The sequence below is a fragment of the Diabrotica virgifera genome, chromosome 5, assembly GCF_917563875.1.
Source record: "Diabrotica virgifera virgifera chromosome 5, PGI_DIABVI_V3a".
Lineage (NCBI taxonomy): Eukaryota > Metazoa > Arthropoda > Insecta > Coleoptera > Chrysomelidae > Diabrotica > Diabrotica virgifera.
In genome coordinates this window covers 124012382-124038637 of record NC_065447.1, presented here as the reverse complement: position 1 = coordinate 124038637, position 26256 = coordinate 124012382, and the positions used below count along the sequence as shown (strand labels likewise).

Genomic DNA, 26256 nt, shown 5'->3' with positions numbered 1-26256 from the left:
TTTTAGACAAGCTTTTGATTCCATCAAACTAAACCAACTATTCGTAATATTAAAAACGCTACAGGTACCGCTTAAATTAAGAAAACTTATAAAAATGACGATGTGCCATACCAGAGCGAGTGTAAAAAATGCAAATAGGGGAAACAGAAGAGTTCGAAACAAACAAAGGAGTGAGGCAGGGTGATAGTTTATCCACAACACTATTCAACATGGCAATAGAATATATTACCAGAAAAATGAACAAAGGTACACTCAGAAATACATAGAGGAGGTCAAATTGTAGCATATGCCGATGACGTTGTGATAATGGCAAAGAGAAGAGATATATTAACGCAAATGGTAGAGGAACTCATTCAAGAAGGAAAAACAGTGGGTCTGAGTATTAACGAAAACAAAACAAAAATGTTAAGATTAGGAAAAAATCCTATTAATAGAGAGGTCAAAGTGGGAAGATACAAATTTGAAGAAGTAAGTAAATATAAGTACCTAGGAGTCATGCTGTCAAGTGATGGAACAAGAGAAAACGAAATAAAAGAGAAAACATTGGCAATAAATAGAGCAGTCCAAGCCAACAAAAAAATGATAAAAAGCAAAATATTAACAAAAACAACTAAATTAAGGCTCTATGAAACGTTAATTAGACCGACATTAATGTATGGAGCAGAAGTGATGACAATGACCAAGACAGACGAAGAAAATTTGAGAAGAACTGAGAGAAAAATAATTCGGGCAATATTAGGATCAATAAAAACAGCAGAGGGTGAATACAGGAGTCGAAGAAATAACGAAATAAATGAGGAATTGAAGGGGCAAGATATAGTCAGGAGAATAAAGAGACAAATATTGAGATGGCTTGGGCATGTATGGAGAGCAGGAGAAGAAGCGATAATAAACATAGTGACAAAGTGGTCTCCGGCCGGAAGGAGACGAAGAGGAAGACCGAGGTCCAAATGGCTGGAAGAGGTGAAGCGAGATCTAGAGGGCATGGCAATTAGAAATGCAGAAGAAAAAGCAAGAGACAGAAGGAGCTGGAACCGGATATGTAATGCAGTTAAAAAAGAGAAGAATGGAGGACTGATCCACCTCGAAAACATGGATCTAGAGAGCCTGTAAAGGCGGCGCTACCCCCACGGGGTGTTTTAGCCACTATATATTCAAATTATTTATAAGCCTAGTAATTATTTATAAGTAGAGTCCCAAACGGAACAGAAAGGGAAAAATCTATACTCGTTTTGAAACTAGGAGGAGTAATTTAAATTTACCGCACTGTAATACTGCTTGTAATTCGTCCAACCACAGGCAAGTTTACTCCACTAAATTATGAAATTTTGACACTAGTGACATTTATGAAGTTTTGACACTATTGACATTTAAAATTCATAGGTTAATTAAGTTATATCGGCAATTTTTTGTATTTTTTGAGGTATTCCTTTAATTTTTAGATTTTCAGTCTAAATTTATGTAAAAAAACTGTTGTTTTCAGAACTCTTTAGCGAATTATCTTATAAGTTGTCCAATACTGATTACTGGATTACCGTCGAAGACCGACATGGTCAACCAAAAACGAAGATAAATCTAGTGATTTTTATAGTGACATTATTTGGTGTGAATCTATCTTTTGAGTTTACTTTTCCTAGTTTAAATTTTTCTCTAAATGTCATTATTGGAGATCTATATAAATTACACTTACTATGTTGGCTATTATTAGCACAATTAAATACTTACGCAACATTTATTTAACATTTTTGATAAAATTTGTTACAATAAAATACAAACAATGTCAATGACACTAAAGATATCTCCAATATTATCATATTTCACCGTTACTTACGCTGGCATCGTTTCAAGGTAGCCTAACCTTGGTCACGCACGGAGCGAGTAAACAGGCACGCTTTACGAATGGTCACATGAAAGCGACTTATTACTCTTTTTCTCAATACCAAATAAAGTTTAAAGAAAATATTATAATTTTGTTTTTAAAAGACACAAATACACCATGCTAAAAACAGAGCTTATAAAAGTTAAGAACCTGGTCTGGTTATCCTAATAGGCGTTGGAGAAGAAGGTTCGCTGTCCAAAGAGCTTGTATTAGAGTTGAAGCGTTTGCGTTCTGCATTACCTTTTTTTACAGGAATCTCTGAAGGAATATGGACGGAAGGTGGTCTGACTTGAGGGGGATAGGGGGAAAGGATTAAGCCGCTAACAAATTCTCCAATCTCGTCCTGAAAATAAATAATTAGTAATATAATTAAGCTTTTAATACAGAAAAAAAATTAAATAAATAAAAGCAGAAGCTTGACTTTTTTGTAACTAACAGACGTTCAAAATGTCACCTTTTCGGACGGTGTTTTGCGAATACCTTAAAAATTATGCATCGAACGAAAAAAAAAATATATAAAGCTTATGAAAAATTAAAGTGTTGAGTTTTCAAACAAAAAAATTATAAATCTGTTTTGCTTAGAATTAGGTTCTCTAGCCACGAAATTATTTTGACGAAAAATTTTTCCACCCCCAATTAAAAGCGCACACCGGCTTAGGGTAGACTTTGAATTAGGAGATAAGTAGAGGCTATTCCCAAAATTTCATTAAAATCCATGCAATAGGATAGAATTCGGAGGTAATATCCTGTGTTTGCTCTCATCGATTGGCGTAATAGTTTAATTCAAATACAGTGAGAGAGCTTCTATGAAAAAAATAGAATAAATACTTTTTTTCTAACCAGTGCCGTCCTGAAAAAAAAAATCTATACATATTTATTATTGTGTATTATTGTAGGAATGTTTAAAAGCTCCATGAACTTTAAAAAATACGCATGCCCGAAAAAAAAATGAATAATAGAAGCGTTGACTATTTTAGTATACTGAATTTAATATAAAGTATTAAAAACGACTGTTAAAAGCAAAAAAAATACACCCACTAATTATTGAAGACCTAAGTGGAAGAAGGGGGTATGTTACAAAGCCTACCTTTTGAGATATGGGCAGTTAAATTTTTTATCCCTCTACTTTTATCATGAAAATATTGTTTGTGTTATTTGGCTTTATTTATATAGCTATAAGGATTCCTTTGCATATAATGTTGATAATTTGTATTTATTTTTAGTATTTTTTTCTAAAAATAAATAAAAACTGTACATACCGCCTTCTTCCATTAATTTTAGTTTGTATAATAGTCTAAGAGCTGGGAGCAGATTTTGTGCGTGATAAGTAATATGGAAAAACTATACGGGGATATGTTGAATTAGTTGTGTACATGACTTTCACCAACTGCCGGAAACCAGAGTTGGGGCCGAGGGTAGTTATAAGGGGTCAAAGTCGCCGTTTTTATTATTTTTTTATGACGCTCATGATCGAGATAGTGCACAAAAATTTGGGAATAAGTAGGTCATGACGTACCTAAGTAAAATCTCTAGGGGCTCAACGCTGCATGGCCGACAAAGGGGTGGGGGTAGGGGTGAATATCAAAAATATAAGGGGTTTTTTGCTACGTTCGTGATTGAGATAGTGCACCAAAATTTGGGTATAAGTAGACCATGACATAAATAATTGAAATCCCCAGAGCCGGAAACCAGAGTGGGGAAGGAAGGTATAAGGGGTCAAAGTTCCGATTTTTATTATTTTTTTTTTGTCACGCTCATGATCGAGGTAGCGCGCCAAAATTTGGGAATAAGTAGGTCATGACGTAACTAAGTAAAATCTCCAGGAGTAGAACGCTGCGTGGTCGACAAAGGGGTGGGGCAGGGGTGAATATAAAAAAATGTAAGGGGTTTTTTGCGACGTTCGTGATTGAGATATTGCTCCAAAATTTGGGAATAAGTAGACCATGACATAACTAAGTAATATCCCCAGAGGCGGAAACCAGAGTGGCGGATGAGGGTAGTTATAAGGGGTAAAAGTCGCGGTTTTTATTATTTTTTTTTGTCGCGCTCATGATGGAGATAGTGCACCAAAATTTGGGAGTAAGTAGGTTATGACGTAACTAAGTAAAATCTTCAGGGGCGGAACACTGCTTGGGTACAAAGGGGTGGCAGGCAGGGGTGAGTATAAAAATATATGGGTTTTTTTTTGCCGTTCGTGATCGAGATAGTGCACCAAAATTTGGGAATAAGTAGATCATGACATTATTAAGTAAAATCTACAGGGGCGGAACGCTGCGTGGGGGACAAATATTGTACCGGGTCACAAAAAAAAATACACACTGCGACTTTGACCCCTTAAAACTACCCTCATCCCCAACTCTGGTTTCCGGCTCTGGGGATTTTACTTAGCTAAGTCATGGTCTACTTATTCCCAAATTTTGGTGCACTATCTCAATCTAGCACGTCGCAAAAAAACGCCTTATATTTTTTATATTCACACCTACCCCCACCCCTTTATCGGCCACGCAGCGTTTCACCCCTGGAGATTGTACTTAGTTACCTCATGACCTACTTATTCCCAAATTTTGGTACACTATCTAGATCATGAGCGTCACAAAAAAAATAATAAAAACGGCAATTTTGACCCCTTATAACTACCCTCATGCCCAACTCTGGTTTCCGGCTCTGAGGATTTTACTTAATTATGTCATGGTCTACTCATTCCCAAATTTTGGTGCACCCTCTCAATCACGAACGTCACAAAAAACCTCTTATATTTTTTGTATTCACCCCTGCCCCACCCCTTTGTCGGCCACGCAGCGTGCCACCCCTGGAGATTTTATTTAGTTACGTCATGACCTACTTATTCCCAAATTTTGGTGCAGTCTCTCGATCATGAGCGTCACAAAAAAAAATAATAAAAACGGCGACTTTGACCCCTTATAACTACCCTCATCTCCAACTCTGGTTTCCGGCTCTGGGGATTTTACTTAATAATGTCATGATCTACTTATTCCCAAATTTTGGTCCACTATCTCAATCACGAACAGCGCAAAAAACCCTTTATATTTTTTATATTCACCCCTACCCCCACCTCTTTGTCGGCCACGTAGCGTTCCGCCCCTAGAGATTTTACTTAGTTAAGTCATGACCTACTTATTCCCAAATTTTGTGCACTATCTCGATCATGAGCGTCATAAAAAAAATAATAAAATCCGCGACTTTGACCCCTTATAACTACCCTCGGCCCCAACTCTGGTTTCCGGCCGTTGGTGAAAGTCATGTACACAACTAATTCCACATATCCCCGTATAGTTTTTCCATATTACTTATCACGCACAAAATCCGCTTCTATCTCTCCGACTATAACTATCCTTTATCTGAATGGATGAAGGGGGTATGTTGCATGAAATAATACTCTATAATCAGTTTTACAGAAATTTATGCAATTGAATACAAAATAATCTTCTTCTTCATGTGCCCTGCTCGATTAACAAGCGTTGGCTATCAAATTGGCTATAGTAATTTTGTTGATGGCAGTTCGGAAAAGGGATGCAGAGGATCTGTTAAACCATTCTCACAGGTTTCTAAGCCATGACGGTCTTTTTCGACCTGGCCCTTCTTCTTCCGTCTACCTTGCCTTGTATTATTAAATGTAGTATATTATACAGAGTGAGTTTTATGTATGGAAAGCCTCAATTATCTCGGAAACGGCTTGCACGATTTTTTTACGGATTTTGGTGAGTACGGATTTTCTAATGTGGACGATACTATAGTAAGTGGTAATTACATTGTTGTCAGATCTTCTGTTTTTCTGGAAATCTAATGAACTTTCTTATTTTAAACGGAACACCCTGTATATTTTTGGCGTTTTGAAGTCCTTAAGAAATGCTGATTATTTTTCGTGTTATATTCCCTATACCTAAATGCCATAATTTCGGAGATATTGCTACAAAAAGTTAAACATATGTAGGTTTCTTTTAAAGACGATCGTAATAAAAGTCCGTTTGATGTTTAACAGTTTTAATTAATAAAATAGATGACTAAAATATTGTTACTATTAAATTATCGAAATGTAAAAGTGTACAAGTGTAATTTGCGACCAAAAATCTTACATGTTCTTACTCTTACAAAAGGGAAATGTATTTATAGATAATTTGCGTCTAATCAATTTAATACCCGTCTAAGTATTATCCCTAAGAAATGCGTCTGTCTGTCGCTGAGATGTTATATCGACTAAACGTATTCGTTCCCACACAACCAAAATTCCCTTACTGCTAATCTTCCCCTTTTCATGGTTTAATTCGCTTTCGCGGGAACTAGCCTATTAGTAATAAAAATTGGGTCAAAGGGCTCTACTTTGTTATTTTTATGTCTTAAAAATAAACAGAAACTGCTCACTTAAACTACCCCTCGATTAGATACGCCCACCCATCTGTGCATTTTAGAGCCTCGCCGACAACCGCTCGTTTCGTGTTTGTAAATACGAATAATTAAAGAAATATTATATACAGGGTATCTTAAAAATTAAGATAAAATATTTACAATCCTACATTCGGCCATCCTGTTCGAATTCGACCCGAATTCCGTTTAGTTACCTATCCGCGACTTCATGTACTCTGCACACGTTGAAGTGCTTTGAAGTCCACCATGGTATCCAGATTTCTTTATCTCGTAACTGTCATTTGGATTCACTTGTACTACCACGTACGGTCCTAAATATTTCTTCTGCAGTTTGAGTCCTCCACCAAACTGTGTTCTCTTGATTGCCACTAAGTTCTCCTTTTTGTACTTTCTCGGCCTTTTTCTTCGTAGATCATATCTGCGTCTATTTTCCTCTTGAATTTTGACTAACTGACGACTCTCGTTTCTCAGCATCTCTCTATCTTCATCAAATTGTTTAATTATCTCCTGTTCTATGATCTCCTTCATCCTCAGATCTTCTTTGTTCTTCATCTTCGTTTCGAACAGTACTTCAAACGGCGTCGACTTTATGCTTCTTTGTTCGCAATAGTCTTCGAATTCCTTCGCAGTAAATGCGGTACCTCTGTCAGATATTATACGGAGCGGATTTCCGAAATCCTTTTGATGTCTCTTCACGCATTCTATAACTTCTTTTTTACTTCCAAGTATACATTTAACGCAATTCCCTATACAGTGCTCGAATTCTTCTCTACGATTTGGAATGTAACATTCTCTTCGAATCAAATCTGGTGTTTTTGTTACAGCAAAATGTTCTACCTCGTTTAAGTTTCTAATTATTTCTGTTTTCATTCTTTTCGGAATGACTAACACTTCCTTGCCGTCTTCGTATTTAAACAGAATATTGTTTTTTATAAACAAGTCCTCGTATGCTTCCGTCGTCTTTGTCTTGTCAGGTTCGTTACTTTTGACTACTTCCTCTATATCCGTCTTTATTTTTTTATCTTCGGTATGGTTCAGCTGAAAATCATTATTGACTGTTGTCTCGCTAATTACTGTAATCCTCCTTATAAAAGTATCTACTCTTTTTTTAGATAAAATTATTCCGTCTTCTGTTATTGTAACTTCTGCTTGTCTCAGTATATTGTTTCCGAGAATAATTTCAACGTCTAGTGCTTCTTTTGGAATAACATGTGTTGTATTTTCATTTAAATTTGAATTAACTTATTTACACGAGGAAGGCAAATAGTCCCAACTCTAGTTATTTTGCCTTTTATCGCGATAGAAAAGAGGTTTGCTTTAATGAGTGCAAAAACTGGAGCCTTGTAGTGTTCGTCAAAAGTAAGAGAAGCTAGTGCCTCTACAATCAATGGCTCGCAAGTTGTTCTACAATCAATGGCTCGCAAGTTGCCACTCAACCAACGGCTCGCTAGTTTGCCGGTGTAACAGCCTAGCTTGTAAGGCTTTTTTTGTGTACGGACTTGGTGCAGTGTTAAATGCAGGTGAGGGCCCTCTTGAAGACCAAATGCAGGGATTGAATTGGTAAGTGGACCTCTTTGCGCCTCATTTAATTCATCATTTTATTCCTTTTTTGCTCATGTTTAAGTTTTTTTATTGAACCGGTGTCAAAACTCCTTTAGAAAACAAAGAATCAGCCCCTATTTGAGATCGTAACATCAAAGATCGCACATTTTGGTCACTTCGAACGTGGATATTGTTTTTTGAGGTGTTTTGATAGTCGGTTTTTTAAAGAATTTAAACTTTATTGCTTTTATAATTAATTGTTAAATTATTGTTGGGGTGGCTTGTTTTTCCTCGCTTGTATACAATATTGCTTGTTAACAATTAATTTTGAATAATATAATAAAATTTGCATTTTGAAATAACGCCCAAAAAACATTGCGTACAGTTTTTGCTTCTTTTCTTGTTTAGCAGGTAATGTTGACCTTGAATGAATTTACAGGTACATAGAATTTTGTAAGTTTCGAATTTTAAAGTCAGTTTGCGGCCGCTTGATAAAAATTCTTGTTTTTTGATAAATTATTAAATTCAATTGTTTAGGTCATTAAACTTGTAAAATATTAGCTATTTGAATTTAATTATAGTTAAAATTGCGTTCTCTTTATGCCAGTGGCAGTTTGACCAGGGGATCGTTGATTATTTGTATTTTTAATTTTATCGTTGATTACGTTAAATAAATTTTTATTCTTTTTTCTCCACAATGGCTGACAAATTGAAAAAATATACCTTTCAAAGGAGAATGGTAATGAACGATTTAGAAACGTTATTGTCTTTATCCAATTCTGCTCTTACAGAGGTTCATAAGCAGTCGCTTTTTCGTGTTCGGTACTCAGAATTAGACGATGTTTTGGAGAGTTTTAATAAAAATCATCAAAACATTGTTACAAATCTTTTGAACTCTGAACCTACGGATGCTCAATTAGATTCTGAGGACATTATTCGTTCCCAATTTTTGAATGATTATTATCAGATCAAGGCTAATTTCGCGGATCTCTTTGAAGATGATGATAATAGTCAAAAGAATGAGGAAAATATCGCCGCTTCGAATGCAGTACAACCTCCTAGTAATGTTCGCTTGCCGCAGTTAGAATTAGTTAAATTTTCCGGTGATTTTACGTCAGCAATTACTTTTTTTGACTTGTTCGATGCGCTTGTGCACCGTAGACCTAACGTTGATGATACGGAAAAATTAACGTATTTGATTCAAAGTTTAGAAGGGCCTCCTTTAAGGTTAGCTGAATCCTTGCCTTTAGCTAGAGAAAATTATGTTAGGATTTATGATAAATTAAAAAATAGGTATTTAAATAAACGTTTGCGTGCAATGGCACATTGGTGCAAAATTGAAGAAGCTCCCTCAACTATGTTTAAGAATTCTGATAGTTATAGTAATTTAATTGATACCTTTTCGGAAAATTTATCAGCTTTAGAAAATTTGGGTTATAAAATTTCGGATTTTGTGTTAGCTTACAAAATTCTCACCAAGCTTGACGAGGAGACTCACCAACGTTTTGAATTATTACATGGGTCTAGTGAAATGCCTACTTTTATTCAATTATCTGGTTTCCTAGAAAGTCAATGCATTTCGTTTGACTCATCCTTGTTGTCGCCTTGTTCTCCCAAAGATTCTAATAGAAAAAATAAATCACCTTCTAAACACAATGCAAATAAAAATGGTTCTAAAGTCAATAATCGCTATAGTTTTTTTTTCGAAGCCTAATGCGACGACTTGTTTGTTATGTTCTGCCGATCACCATTTAAAAGATTGTTCTTTATTTTTAAATAAATCTCCTTATGAACGGTACAACGCTTGTAAGAGAATGCGTCTTTGTTTTAAATGTTTAGAAAAACACGATTCTCGTAGTTGTAGTGTCACCTCTCGTTGTGGTCATTGTAATTCATCCCACCATAGTCTTTTACATTTTAAAAGTTCTGAAAGTGCCACTCACGGCGCTACTTTTATTGCTGCCGCTCCGACTACTGCTTCTTCTGATGCTCAGGTTAGTACTGGAACATTGAGCTCACACGCTGCATCATTAGGTAGTGTTGCCTCAAAAAACTCGAGCGTTTTGTTAGCTACTGCTGTGGTAGAAATTATGGATGGTTGTGGATTGTATCAACCTGTTCGAGCTTTAATTGATGGGGGCAGCATGACCTCTTTTGTATCTCAGTCTTGTATTCGTCAGTTAGGTATTAGACATTCTTCTGCTACCTTATCGGTACAAGGTATTGGTGCTATAAAAAGTACAGTGGTTGGTCGAGTTGATCTTCAGATAAAACCTGTGGATAGAATGGATCCTATTTTTAATTGTGAGGCGTTTGTGTTGCCAAAAATTTGTGAGGACCTACCCGTTGTCAGTTTGGATGTTGAGCATTGGTCTTATATTGCTAATTTAAAGTTGGCAGATCCTCGGTTTCATCTATCTGGTAAGGTGGACTTATTGCTTGGAGCTGATATCTTTTCTCAGTTATTATTAGAAGGTAAAGTTCAAACTCCTAGAGGTATGCCTGATGCTCTTAATACCGTTTTTGGCTATGTCCTTATGGGTCCCTGTAGTTCGGTTGCTATGACATCTGCCACCTCGTTGTTTTGTCACGTGGATCAAATGGTTTCGTTGGAGGAGTCTGTAAAGCAGTTTTGGAGTTTAGAAACTGTTCCTGAAGTAGAATGTTCAGCTCCTGAAGATATTCTTTGTGAGAAAAATTTTGTTGAGAGTGTTTGTCGAGACGGCTCTGGTCGTTATACCGTTGCTCTACCTTTCAGGGAATTATCTCCTGTTTTTCCAGGAATGTTTGAGTTAGCTGTAAATCGTTTTCTTTCCTTAGAAAAAAGGCTTTTGAAAAATCCTAGTGTTTATCAGGAATATTGTATCTTTATGAAAGATTATTTGGATTTGCATCATATGGAGCTTGTGTCAGAAACTTCTCGTCCATTATCTTGTTACTATATTCCTCACCATGCTGTATTAAAACCTGATAGTTTGACTACCAAGTTGTGAGTTGTATTTAACGCTTCTGCTCGAATTGGAAATCAGAATTCTCTTAATCAGTGCTTGTTTACTGGAAAGAAACTACAACAAGATATTTTAACTATTTTATTGGGTTTTCGACTTCATAAATATGTCTTATCCACGGATATTAAGCAGATGTATAGGCAGATACGAGTTGATAAAAGTCATTGTGATTATCAGAGGATTGTTTTTAGATTCTCTTCTGATGAAGAGTTACAGGAATTTCGGTTATTAACAGTTACTTATGGTGTATCATCAGCTCCTTTTCTTGCTTTAAGGACTTTGTTGCAGCTGAGTGAAGATGAAGGTAGAGAGTTTCCCCTTGCCGCTGAAGTTTTGCGTACGAGTACTTATGTTGACGATATAGTGTGTGGTGGTGATACCTTAGAAATTGCGCTAGATCTTCGGAATGAGTTGATATCCTTGTTATCTCGAGGTCAGTTTGAATTGCGTAAGTGGTCGAGCAATGATATGCGATTATTAGAAGGTCTACCGGAGTCGCATATTGGTAAGAAACCTATTTCCTTTGATGATAATAGTTGTTCGTCACCTCTAAAAATCCTTGGACTTGTATGGAATGCACAGTTGGATTGTTTTTCTTTTGAAGTGACAGCTCTGGACAAATCTTGTACTAAGAGAAGTATGTTGTCTGAATTGGCCCGAGTGTTTGATCCTGTAGGGTTTCTAGCTCCCATGACTTTGTTCACGAAGCACCTTATCCAACGTTTATGGTTGTCCGGAATCGACTGGGATGACTCTCCTCCAGACTCAATTTGTAAAGTTTGGAACCAGTATAAGGAACAACTGTTATCCCTTGCACAGCTTGAAATACCTAGGTGCATGTTCGTGTCCAGGTATATTTGTTGTGAGGTACATGGGTTTTGTGACAGTAGTGAAAAGGGTTATGCCGCTGTTATTTATTTGCGTTTTGTTCTACCAGATGGTCAGGTTTGTGTCTTTTTTGTTTGCGCGAAGTCAAAAGTGGCTCCCATAAGAACTGTAAGCATTCCACGTTTGGAGCTGTCCGCTGCAGTTCTACTATCTAAACTCATGCAGTTTGTAGTTAGAGTATTAGATCCTAAACTTAAAATCGCAAAATTTGTGGCTTGGTCCGATTCTCAGGTAGCTCTAAGTTGGATAAAATCCTCTCCTCATCGTTGGAAAACTTTTGTTTCTAACCGGGTTTCATATATACAGGAACGCCGTTCTCCTAATAGTTGGTTTTATGTTCCTTCTGCTCAGAATCCCGCTGATTTGGCTTCCAGAGGTGTTTTACCTGCTCTAATGTTGGAGCAATCTCATTGGTTTACAGGTCCTGAGTTTTTGTATAACACCGATCCCATTCCAGACGCTTCCTGTTGCTTTTCTGAGTGTGCTGAAATGTTTGATGAGAAGCGTACGGTAACTTTGGCTTGTGTTAATGATGATAATTTTCTTGAGAATCTATTGAATGACATTTCCGATTTCTCGTTTATACGACGACTTATAGCTTGGATCTTGAGGTTTGCTTGGAATTCAAAATTCCCCAATGATAAGAGAGAAGGTCCCTTAAGTTCAAAGGAACTTTATGAGTCATTGATTATGCTAGTTAAATATACTCAACATCGATATTTTGAAAGGGAGTTCGAGGGAAATGTTTTTTCCAAACCTTTGCGAAAGTTGCCCTGCTTTATCGATGATCAAGGAATATTACGGGTTGGAAGTCGTCTTAGATATTTGTCTGTTTCGATTGATAAGAAATTTCCTTGCATCCTACCTCGCGAAAGTCGATTAACTTATTTGCTGATTGATTATTACCATAAACGATACTGTCATGCTGGGCTGCGTACAGTTAGTTTTTTGCTTGCCCAGTCATTTTGGATTTTGTCTCCTAAGCGTGCTATACGCTCGATTTTGTCAAAATGTATACAGTGTTGGAGGCCCAATTCTAGAAATTACCAACCTCCAATGGGTAACTTACCCCTAGTTAGAATTTCCCAGGTTAAACCCTTCCTGAATTCAGGTATGGATTTTGGTGGACCGTTTTATGTTGTGATGAATCGCTATCGAGGAGCTAAATCTTGTAAGGTGTATCTTTGCCTCTTTGTTTGCATGGCCACCAAAGCTCTTCATTTAGAGTTAGCTAGTGATTTATCGAGTGAGACTTTTCTCTCTGCTTTGCAGCGTTTCATAGCTCGTCGTGGTAGGGTTGATAATTTATATTCTGATCGTGGCAGTAATTTTGTTGGCGCTGCTAAATACCTTAACCTCATGAAAAATGCTGCTTCAAATGAAAATATTTCCTTCCATTTTAATGCTGCATCTGCTGCCCACTTTGGCGGTTTATGGGAGGCGGGAATAAAGTCAGTAAAGACGCACCTAGCTCGCGTTATAGGTGATCAGATCTTGTCATATGAGGAACTAAACACGGTCGTAATTCAGATTGAATCGTATCTTAATTCTAGGCCCTTGACCCCTATAAGTTCTGATCCTAATGATTTGTCAGTTCTAACGCCGGGTCATTTTTTAAATCTAGAACCTCTTTCGGCTGTGTTTGAACCTCTTGATGGAGCGTATATTCCTGCATCTCATTTGATGAGATGGAAGTTAATAAATCAAATGCATAAAACTTTTTGGGAACGCTGGAGCAAAGAATATTTGCATACTTTGCATCAGCGCAGTAAATGGACTTCATCCGATAATTTAAAACCTATCGAACTAGGAACGATGGTCCTTATAAAGGATGATAATATCCCTCCGTCGCAATGGCGTTTGGGACGAGTATCCCAAGTATTTCCGGGACAGGATGGAATTATAAGAGTTGCGGATGTTAAGACCACAAAGGGAATTCTTCGACGCCCCCTGGTCAAGCTGTGTCCTCTGCCTATCTAAATAATTCCTTAGTTTTTTTTGTTGATCTTGTTATTAGTATGATATTGTTTAATTTTTTTTGGGATTTATTCCAGAGTGCCATGACTTAAGTTATTTTTTTTTGTTTATTAGCTTGTAATAGTTTTAAAATGCACCATTCAAAGCTGCATTTTAGTGGGGGAGAATGTTGTATTTTCATTTAAATTTGAATTAACTTATTTACACGAGGAAGGCAAATAGTCCCAACTCTAGTTATTTTGCCTTTTATCGCGATAGAAAAGAGGTTTGCTTTAATGAGTGCAAAAACTGGAGCCTTGTAGTGTTCGTCAAAAGTAAGAGAAGCTAGTGCCTCTACAATCAATGGCTCGCAAGTTGTTCTACAATCAATGGCTCGCAAGTTGCCACTCAACCAACGGCTCGCTAGTTTGCCGGTGTAACAGCCTAGCTTGTAAGGCTTTTTTTGTGTACGGACTTGGTGCAGTGTTAAATGCAGGTGAGGGCCCTTTTGAAGACCAAATGCAGGGATTGAATTGGTAAGTGGACCTCTTTGCGCCTCATTTAATTCATCATTTTATTCCTTTTTTGCTCATGTTTAAGTTTTTTATTGAACCGGTGTCAAAACTCCTTTAGAAAACAAAGAATCAGCCCCTATTTGAGATCGTAACATCAAAGATCGCACAACATGAAATAAAATATTAAAATCCTCTCCTTGAATTTCTATCATTTTATTAAATGAACCTAAAGTTTTAACTCTCGTACCTCCTAATCCACTTAAATCTAATATGTTTTTTGAAAGAATCACGTCATCAAAATATTTTTCAAAAATATCTTCTCGTACTGAACTAATGTCACTTCCTGTATCCAATAATGCACGTAGTGATAATTTTCCAACCTTCAATGTTACCGAGTTTTTATACCCCAAGTTAACAATATTTACATGTCCAGAAGTTGATGGTTCTTCTTCTTTCTCATTGCATCGAAAAGACCTGTGTCCAAACTGATTGCATCTAAAACATTTTACTCCCTTGGCTTTGTCAGGACAATCCGTCGATCTGTGTCCCTCAATCCCACAATTGAAACATTTTTCTTCCTTTTTATTCCTACTTTGAGGTGCTTTTCTTTCATCTCGTCTTACTTCCTCGTTCGTCCACGTCTTTTTATGCGTCTCGGTTTTAACTGATTTTTGCGTCGTCTGTTTTTTAATCAATTCGTACAGTTTAATCTTCTCTTTAAAGTCATTGAAATTTTTGGCACCATAAAGTATTACTTTATTAGCAGGGTCGTCCATAATTCCCTCAATTATATACTGCATTATGACTTCATTTTCGATGTTTCCTCTGCTACCGATTTCTCTCATTTTTAGTACATACTCCTGTACGCTTTCACCTTGTTTCTTCTTCCGATTCATCAGCATTCTGTGAATTTCAGCACTACTTATTTTGTTCTCAAACTCTGTTGTCAGTCTCTTTTTCAAGAGCTTCCAGCTATTAACTCCTTTCTCTGACTGTATATACAGTTTAGCTATTCCTTTTAGAGATCGTTTAGCAAAAATTAGCATTTGTAAATCATTCCATCCCATCAGATTGGAAATTTCTTCAAAATCAGTGATCCATTTTCCTATGGGATAATCGTCTTTTCCGTCGAAATTTCTTATACTATCCTCTACGTCTCTAAAAGTTAAGGCAAATGAATCATTCAATCTACCTCTCGTCATTTTGTTTGATTTTGATCTATTCCTCGTAAATAAATCCGTCGTCCTTTCATCATCCATATCGTCATCATTATTATCGTCGTCGGTAACGTCTTTACCTTCTTCCTCGTGATAAGCGTCTTTATCACTATTTGCGTCGTTATCTTCATTATAGCGATCATCTTCGGTAACGTCTTTACCGTTTTCCTTGTGATAAACGTCTTTATCACCGTCATCATCGCTAGCGTCTTCGTCTTCATCGTCATTCTCGTCTTCAAGATTGAAGTCGTTCAAAAATGAACAAATACGTTCAATCACGTCGTCTTCTGAACCAGTGTAGTTCAGATCTAAAACACTGCAAACTGCTACTAAGTCCGGCATACTTAGTTTGTTTTTAATGTCGTCTATTTTTGTGGAATATTCCTGGCATTCTTTATCCCACGCAAAATTTGTAAAATTCCGCAAATTCTTCCTAGTTTGTCGCGGCAACCCTTTATCCCCGTACGCGACAACATGCAACGCCTTAACAGCACTTAATGCCGAATTTTTAAGGTTTAAACTAATTTTTGGAAAATCGTTAAGTGTTTGATTAGACTGCATTTTAAAAAGGTATATAATAATAATACGTAAAAAAAACAAAAATAAAAAGATAAATTATCTTTTAACTAAAAAGTTAGATTATTTTTTCCCGTGTGTAAATTGTACTTGTGAACTGTAAGAATTGTAGTCGCTTTTACTTTAAAATTATCAATATTTACTACAAATACTAACAAAGTTATGATTTATTACAATAAATGAACAAACAAAAAAAACAATGAAAAACAAAAAAAGTCAATCGTTAAATAATTTATGATAGTTCTTTCGCAACATTCACTGTTTATCGCCAAAGTTCCAGTTCACAGCTCCTCGAAAAAAATAATCTTTGGTCAGATTTCTAATTTCTAGACACAAGACCAAAGTGTCTTGACTATTTTTAAAATATTGGAACAAACACACCTGATTTCTCCTTGGTAATACTGCTTGCTATGATTGCGTCTCGTCGTCGTCTTCACTGCCCAAACAGCCGTCGTATTTGCCTAACAGCGTCGTCTACACTGTACTAGCCTGCTACTCCACCAACACAACCATTCACCAAAAGTTCACAAAGTCCGGAAGTCACCAATAGTTTAAAAAAGTCCGAAAATCACCAACAGTTTCCACGTTTCCCGAACAGTCATAAACAGTTTCCAAAAATTACGTCACGTCACGTCACCTGAGCCGATTTTTTTTTTAATTACACATCACTTTACGGTATTTCGCGAACTTTATAACGAAATTGTCTTTCTTAGATCCGCGATTGAGCCCCCAAAATGTAGGTTTCTTTTAAAGACGATCGTAATAAAAGTCCGTTTGATGTTTAACAGTTTTAATTAATAAAATAGATGACTAAAATATTGTTACTATTAAATTATCGAAATGTAAAAGTGTACAAGTGTAATTTGCGACCAAAAATCTTACATGTTCTTACTCTTACAAAAGGGAAATGTATTTATAGATAATTTGCGTCTAATCAATTTAATACCCGTCTAAGTATTATCCCTAAGAAATGCGTCTGTCTGTCGCTGAGATGTTATATCGACTAAATGTATTCGTTCCCACACAACCAAAATTCCCTTACTGCTAATCTTCCCCTTTTCATGGTTTAATTCGCTTTCGCGGGAACTAGCCTATTAGTAATAAAAATTGGGTCAAAGGGCTCTACTTTTCTTCCCCTTTTCATGGTTTAATTCGCTTTCGCGGGAACTAGCCTATTAGTAATAAAAATTGGGTCAAAGGGCTCTACTTTGTTATTTTTATGTCTTAAAAATAAACAGAAACTGCTCACTTAAACTACCCCTCGATTAGATACGCCCACCCATCTGTGCATTTTAGAGCCTCGCCGACAACCGCTCGTTTCGTGTTTGTAAATACGAATAATTAAAGAAATATTATATACAGGGTATCTTAAAAATTAAGATAAAATATTTACAATCCTACACATATTATAAAAATCAATTTTCTCGGCCCGGGTAGACATTGTTTTAGGTTCTTTTGATCGTTGGAAACAAAAAAGGACTTTTGTAATTTTTATCTAAAGTTAATCGTTTTCGAGTTATAAACAATTTAAACCTGAAAAAAAAACGAAAAATGTTGCATATCTCCTTCTTCCATTCAAGAATCGTATTTTACATGTTACATACCACCTTCTTCCACTAGAATATCTCTTATTAAGCTTTTTAGAGGTACAGTATAAGTAGTATCATATGATAGTGAAGTTACATACCACCTTCATTCACTAGGAAACTCAAAATTTTAGAAAATGTGACATACCCCCTTCTTCCACTTAGGTCTTCAATTTACTAATAGTCAAAGCAATAAAGCACTGAACGTCCGAAAAAAAAAACGACAAGACGGATCTTAATAATTCTTTTTACATTCGATTTGTTTTGGCCTCATTATATTTATTTTATTCGAAGTACCTGGTCTATTTTACTTGTCCAGATACTGTACTAAATTGTTTGATTTTTCGTTAATTACCTTTAGATATTAGTAGTATCTAGTCGTAGTTCAGTAAGTAAGAACACATTCAATTGTTAAGTCGTTTCGTATAGTAACAACTGCCGCCACAAAAAAATCGCCGGTTCAGTTATACTAAAAAATAAATCAACCCTCTCTCCTTCCTTTCTCTCCTTAGTAATAACTAGAGAGCGGAATATATGCAAAGTGCATATAGATGCATATATTGCATACAACACAACATTGCATATTTAAGCTAAACACGATTTATTTTGCATATTTTAAAAATAAATTATATAAAAGTTTAAAATTTTCCTCTCTTAGTTGGAATTTTATAACTTCGATATGAACGAGCTCGTTATTTATCTATCTATCGCTCATTATTATCTATCTGGACTTTTCCATTACTACCTGAATTTAACAATTATGAGTGTTCCCAGAAAAATATTATTTTATTAGCGTAGCAAGTCGTAGGTATTGTCCTTTTCATGATCATTTTTCAGTGCGTAACAAATGATAGGAAAAAGGCGATATGGTGATACTATATATAAAGGTGATAATACACATTTATGACATTTATTCTAACATGACATTTTAGTTAAATCTGACAGTTGTCACATTTTATTTTCAATTTGGAATAAAAACCAATCAAATGTGTTTCTTGCATTTATAAAATGGTATTTTCTTTGATTTGTATAGTCTTATAAATTATACAGATTATATTTGTAATATTATTATCTAATTAAAAAAAATTATTTTTTTATTATGACGCCATCTATCGACAACTAGAATAAATGTTATAAAAATGTCACCGACGAAATGTAATCACCGACGTGCCTTTTTTTCTGTCACATACAATTTAATGCGCTAGAAAGAAATCGAAAAACTGTGACGCACTGAAAGATGATCATGAGAAATACTGTACCTACCTGCTTTTAAGGGTCTAATATTTATTTTGTCAGTTTCCGGCCAACATTTGTTTAAAGTAAACGTTGTATCGTATTTAGTGTTTTTGAAGTGATTGGTATATATTAAATTTAATATGTCTACCATTCAAAAAAGTGCTTGGATAAAGTGTTTTCCCGAGTTAAAGCTAAGTGGAGACAAAGTATTTTGCAAGGCCTGTTCCAAAATCGTAAGTTACATTCATTTTCACATTTCATTTTTTAAATGAGGAACTGACAAACAAAAGCATCATGTCCCACAAAAGAAATTTTTCTGGAAAGAGTGTTTTTATTCGACAAATTCGCTTTTACTTCTATAAAGACGGACATAGAGAGAAGCATCTCTATGCTCTCAGCTAAATATGCATTTGCATATTTAGACAAATTTAGAAAAAATACCTGCATATTTGTAGTAAACGTAATGCATATATATGCGCATATTTTGGTAATGTTGTGTTGCATATATTCCTCTCTAGTAATAACTGAAGACATCAACACCTACCAGTTAAATAAGGTAAGATTTTTTTTTGTTATACAATCCCTACAGTCCGCTTTAAATTTGTTTGCGTAATAAACCAGCATTCGCCTAATCGCCACCCCATAAGTTTGGCCTTCTAGCCGCGATCGTCTTGAATCAATTTCGTTGTTGTTTTGCCGGTTCAAGATCTATCGTATTTTTCGCATTGGATTAATTTATTTAAAATTATAATTGCAATCGGTATAGTATATTTGTCGTGTTAAAATCTAATTAAATCGTCGTGTAGGTATCCTTTTTTGTCGTGTATAGAAAAACCTTGTTCTTCGGTCGACTATAGCTAGAACATTGAATTCGTGTTTTTGCTTCTGAACCCATCGCTTAGTGAAATCGAGTTTGTTTAATTAAATATATTTGATTTGGATATTTTGCACACCTAAAAATAGTTTGTTTGTATTTAGTTTAATAAAATTTTAGTAATTGTTTAAAAATATATACACCTAACTACTATTCTTGACATATTTTGGTTTTTGTTCATATTATTTGTTCATATTATTTGGAATATGCTTGTTGAAAGATATAATGACAAAAAATATTTGTTTAATCTCTACATGGATCGAATTGTTAATTTTCGCGGTTTGCAATCTAATAGTGCATCCTATTTGGAAATATTTTTGGAAAAGATTGATACTAATGTTTCTGTACTAAAACGATTAAATCTCGATAATTTAGATGATCATATTTTAACTTATTTAGCTATGTTAAAATTACCACAAGATACCATAGATTCATTTGATTTAATAAGAAATAATAATGATTTACCCGCTTATGAGTTATTGAAATTTTTACGCCAACGTAGTAAAGCTCTTATTAAAAATGATAGATCAAGGAATTCCAAAAATAATTTTTCGTTTCAAAAACCGAACAAATCGTTTCATTTGCAAGAACAGAATACGTATTCCTCTATAGATTGTGTTGTTTGTAAAAAAGGCCCACATTTAATTAAAGACTGTAAGGCACTTTTTAGGGCTACCATTTGAATCCAGATTTAAATTAGTGAAGGAAAATAATTTATGTTTAAATTATTTTTCTTCAAAGCATCGAGTATCCAATTGTCCGTCAAAATTTTCTTGTGTTAAATGCAAAGCTCGGCACCATTCATTTTTGCATAAGTCAAATACTACTCGGCCTAATGAAAATGTTCCATTTCCCTCCACTAGTACTGAGCCTACCTCTGGTTCTTCTGATAATCCTTCTAGTTTACATGTCCGCCATTCTAAAAATATCCCAAATGAATCAGAATCGAGTTCTGTTAGTCTCTTTGAGACAATAATGGTTAAAGTTGTTGATAAATGGGGTAGTGCTCACAAGGTCAGATTTTTGTTAGATAGTGGTTCTTCTGCCAATTTTCTTACTTTTGATTGTTCCCGAAAATTAGGCCTAAGTTATTCGAAATTAAATTTGACAGTCTCTGGTATAGGAGGCTCAACCACCCCGATAGTAGGTAAAACCAACATTGTTGTCTTTTTCCATTTTGATAAAAAAATACAATATTCTATAGAAGTGTTGCTTATAGACACAATCTCTAATAAGTTGCCAGATCAACCAGTTGATAAAGACTGTATTAACAGTATAGAACACTTGAATTTAGCTGACCCGAATTTCTTTTTACCTGGCAAGATAGATGGTATTTTAGGCTTATCTGTCTTCTCAAATATCATTGGTTGTAATAGAGTTTCGTGCGAAGGTTCTCTATCAGCTATTGAAACTAGTTTAGGTTATGTAGTCATGGGCTCAGCTGCACCAAATTTTGAAAAAATCCACACATATTTGTCTTTCGTCTGTAACCCTTTGTTGAATTTTAATTCCTTGGTTGAAAGAATGTATGAATTAGAGGATTTGCCCACACTAGTAGTTCATCAGAAAATGAAATTTGTGAAAATTTACTTTTAGAAAATGTATCTAGAGATGCAGATGGTAGATACACAGTTTCTTTGCCGTTCCAAAATGACCCTAATGTACTGGGTGATTCTTTTGTTCTTGCTAAAAATAGATTGTTGTCCTTTGAAAATCGCCTTGCACCAAACCCAGAACTTAGAAAGCTTTACTGTGATATCTTTCAAGACTATTTAGACCAAAAGCACATGAGTTTAGTTCCCATTCAAACCATTAATTCGTTGTCGTATTATATTCCCCATCATTGTGTTTTTAAACCAGATAGCCCTTCCATTCCTTGTAGAATAGTCTTTGATGCCTCTATGAAAACTAGTAAAGGACCGTCATTAAATGAAATTCTTTATAAAGGTCCAAAATTGCAAAATAATCCTACCACAATATTGTTGAATTTTTGTCTTTTTCCAATCGCAATTGTCGCTGATTTGAAACAAATGTATAGGCAGGTTAAAGTTGTTGAATCTCATTGTTCGTTTTAAAGAGTTTTGTGGAGAATTGATACCAATGATCCTATTTCTATTTTCCAATTGAATACTTTAACTTCTGGAGTAAAATCCTCACCATATCTTAGTCTCAGGGTAATAAAACAATTATGTAATGACGAATCTAAAAATTTTCCAGATGCTATCATCTCAATTTTAAGAGATATGTATGTAGACGATTTTATTAGCAGTTTTCCAAATGTTTCTGAAGCTATAGTTACACACACTCAGTTAGTGAATTTGTTTCAAAAAGGTGGTTTTAAATTAACCAAATGGATGTCGAACTCGAACGATCTACTATCGACAATCCCCGAACCCCTCCAATTGGTCAAAACCAAACAATTTGATAAGTCAGTCTCCAAAGTGTTAGGATTGCAATGGGAAGAAAAATGTGACAATTTTAGTTTTGGGCTAGAAATACCCGCATCGACTCATTGTACAAAAAGAAACATGCTCTCACTTGTTGCTCGTATGTTTGATCCCTTGGGATTCCTATCTCCTATAACCCTCTTGCTTAAAATTTGGATAAAAAAACTTTGGACTCCAAAGGTAGATTGGGATAGTACTGTACCAAAAGAAATCGAAATAGCATGGGAAGTTTCAAAATGAATTTCATGTCCTATAGAAAATACAAATTCCACGCCATATATCAGTTACACCTAATTCGTCGTTGTCTTTTGTAGGATTTTCAGATGCAAGTGCTGCTGGTTATGCAGCCATTGTTTATTCCAGGGTTGTAAATTGTACAGGTCAAGTTAAAGTTACTTTACTGTACTCTCAATCTAAAGTATCTCCAATGTCTAAAATAACTCTTCCTCGATTAGAGCTTTGTGGAGCGCTTCTTCTCTCAAAGCTTCTTTCACATGCTATTGAAACTTATTCTCCTAGACATAATATTGATAAAATTTTTGCCTTAAGTGATTCCATGATTGTCTTAAATTGGATAAAGTCCTCAGAGAAAAATCTCAAATCATTTGTTCAAAATAGAGTTGTTACAATTCATAAGATGGTTCCGTCACAGTATTGGTTTTTTGTTCCTGGAAAGGAAAATGTTGTTGATTGCGCCTCTCGAGGTTTGTTTCCTTCTTCGTTAGTCAACTATCCCATATGGTTTACTGGTCCAAATTGGTTACTGTTGGAGCCAGAATATTGGCCTATTCAGTCCGTCAACGGACAGGAAATTATGATTTGTGATTCTGAATATAGATCACAAACCTTCTTTAGTAATGTCACTCGTGCAATTTCTCCGCTGTATACTCTTATTGAATATTTTTCCAGTTGGTCGAAACTTTTAAATTCCACAGTATACGTATTGAGATTTCTTAGAAAATTGTCTTTAAATAAACGGATATCTCTATTTGATTTAAAAATTGCAGAAATTGAATTAATTCGAGCTGTCCAGCAAAAACATTTTTCTGAAGAATATAAAGCCCTTTCTCAAAATCTCGTTGTAAAATCTTCCATACGTCGTTTGAATCCATTTATTGAAAATGGAATAATTAGAGTAGGTGGACGTTTGTCCAACTCCCAATGTAGTTTTGAACAAAAACATCGGATTTTGTTGCCCAAATACCATTTTGTTAATAGATTATTTCCATAAATTGCATTTACATGCTGGAGCGTATTTGTTGCAAAATCTTCTGAGAACACATTATTGGATACTATCTAGTCGTCAGGCCATCAGAAATAGAATTTGGAGATGTAATCGTTGTTTTCGTCTTAATCCTAAACCTACCTATCCTATGATGGCTGACTTACCCGCCGTAAGAGTCAATCAGGCAAAAGCCTTTTTACACACTGGTGTAGATTATACTGGTGCGTTTTTCATTACTATAGGAAAATATCGTGGCGTAAAAACTCAAAAGGCTTACGAATGTTTGTTTGTTTGTCTAAGTACGAAAGCCATACATCTTGAATTAGCCTCCTCGGTCTCTACAGATTGTTTCTTAGACGCTTTCAAAAGATTTTTATCTCGCCGTGGAAATTGTAAGGTTTTATATTCAGATAATGACACAAATTTTGTGGGTGCCAAAAGAGTCCTCGAGGAAATATATCAATTAACTACTTCAAAAACTTATAAAGATGCATTCCAACAGGAACTTAATAATACCAAAATTTCTTGGAAAATGAACGTACCTTATGGCAGTCACTTCGGTGGTATTTGGGAAAGCAATATAAAACTTCATTTAAGTAGAGTTGTGGGGAATCAGATCCTTACTTACGAAGAATTTTTAACTGTTCTGACACAAATCGAATGTCTTTTGAATTCGCGTCCTCTTTGTGTTCAAAGTAACGACCCTGAAAATCCAGTCGCGCTGACTCCATCGCATTTTTTATGTACAGAACCTTTAGTGTCATTACCCTCGATGGATATTGATCTTGATAAAAATATGAGTACTTTGAAAAGATATAAATTACTAGATTGCATTGTTCAACATTATTGGAAAAGATGGCATTCAGAATATTTGTCTTCTATGCAGTCTCGTTTAAAATGGAACACTAACTCGAATCCTCCCAAAAAGGGAATGGTAGTTATAATAAAAAATGAAACTATCCCACCTTTACAGTGGCCTCTGGCAGTCATAGAGACTTTGTATCCTGGAAAAGATGGGATTGTTCGAATCGTAAAAGTGCGAACCAAGCACGGTAGTTACATGCGCCCAGTCGTTAAACTGTGTCCTCTACCCAGTCAATAAACTGGAGAGGAATTTTTTTTTATTTGATAGTTAAAATTTTAGTTTAGGGTGATGGGCTCATGTGCAGACTTAGCATATTAAAATTAAATTAGTTTTCGTTGATTTTTTTGTTATTTTCGTTTATTTTAAAAATAAACTCTGGGGGCAGGATGTTTTTGCCTCATTATATTTATTTTATTCGAAGTACCTGGTCTATTTTACTTGTCCAGATACTGTACTAAATTTTTTGATTTTTCGTTAATTACCTTTAGATATTAGTAGTAACTAGTCGTAGTCTCAGTAAGTAAGAACACATTAAATTGTTAAGTCGTTTCGTATAGTAACAAGTGCCGCCACAAAAAAATCGCCGGTTCAGTTATACTAAAAAATAAATCAACCCTCTCTCCTTCCTTTCTCTCCTTAGTAATAACTGAAGACATCAACACCTACCAGTTAAATAAGGTAAGATTATTTTTTGTTATACAATCCCTACAGTCCGCTTTAAATTTGTTTGCGTAATAAACCAGCATTCGCCTAATCGCCACCCCACGATTCGTGAATGCGTCAGGAAACTTTGTGAGCCCGAGCCATAATATAATATTGAAAAACTGCTTACAAAAAGTGCATTCTTAAAGTGCATCTCAAACAGACTATAAAAATATTCAGAACTCGTCAATTATCGGCGGAAATGAGTTCAATTTTGTTACCCTGGGGTTTTTGGGGTCGCTGAAAACGAATATGACGTCGTAAGTGATCTCCGGAGTACCTGGTGCCAAGGGTACCTACTGTTTACCTCGTCATTAAAATTCATTAAAAACTAGTCAAAATCATTACTCGGGGGTTTTTAGGGTCACTAATGACGAATATGACATCGGAAGTGATTTACGGAGTACCTGGTGCCCAGGGTACCTACTGTTTACCTCGGCTTATGGAGTTTTCGGCAAAACATTTATTAAAAAACTAGTCAAAAATCATTACTCGGGGGGTTTTTGGGGTCGCTAACGACGAATATGACATCGGAAGTTATCTCAGGAATACCTGGTGCCAAGGGTACCTACCGCTTACCTCATCTTCGGGAGTTTTCGGCAAATTCATTAAAAAATTAGTCAAAAATCAGTACCAGGTATTCCGTAGATCACTTCCAATGTCATATTCGTCGTCAGTGACCGAAAAACCCCCAAGTAATGATTTTTGAATAATTTTTTAATGAATTTGCCGAAAACTCCAGAAAACGAGGTACCCTGGGCACTAGATATTCCGGAGATAACTTCCGATGTCATATTTGTCATTAGGGACCCCAAAAATCCCCCATGTAATGATTTTTGACTATTTTTTAATAAATTTTTTGCCGAAAACTCCACAAGACGGGGTAAACAGTAGGTACCCTGGGCACCAGGTACTCCGTAAATCACTTTCGATGTCATATTCGTCGTTAGTGACCCTAAAAACCCCCCGAGTAATGATTTTGACTAATTTTTTAATGCATTTTAATGACGAGGTAAACAGTAGGTACCCTGGGTACCAGGTACTCCGTAAGTCACTTCCGATGTCATATTCGTCCTTAGTGACCCTAAAAACCCCCCGAGTAATAATTTTTGACTAATTTTTTAATGAATTTTAATGACGAGGTAAACAGTAGGTACCCTGGGCACCAGGTATTCCGGAGATCACTTACGACATCATATTCGTTTTCAGCGACCCCAAAAACCCCAGAGTAACATAACTGAACTCATTTCCGCCGATAATTGACGAGTTCTGAATTTTTTTATTGTCTTGTTTGACATGCACTTTAAGAATGCATTTTTTGTATGCAGTTTTTCAATATTATATCACGGCTCGGGGT

General features: G+C 35.5%; 1 protein-coding gene across 3 annotated transcripts in view; it reads right to left on the bottom strand.

Annotated features, from left to right (window-relative positions):
* LOC126884361 (KAT8 regulatory NSL complex subunit 3) overlaps window positions 1-26256 on the bottom strand; it is a 720298-nt gene that overhangs the window by 287756 nt on the left and 406286 nt on the right. For all 3 annotated transcript variants that reach the window (XM_050650291.1, XM_050650289.1, XM_050650290.1), the window contains exon 7: window positions 2030-2222. In XM_050650291.1, the coding sequence (XP_050506248.1) occupies window positions 2030-2222 (193 nt within the window). The remainder of the gene's footprint in view (window positions 1-2029; window positions 2223-26256) is intronic.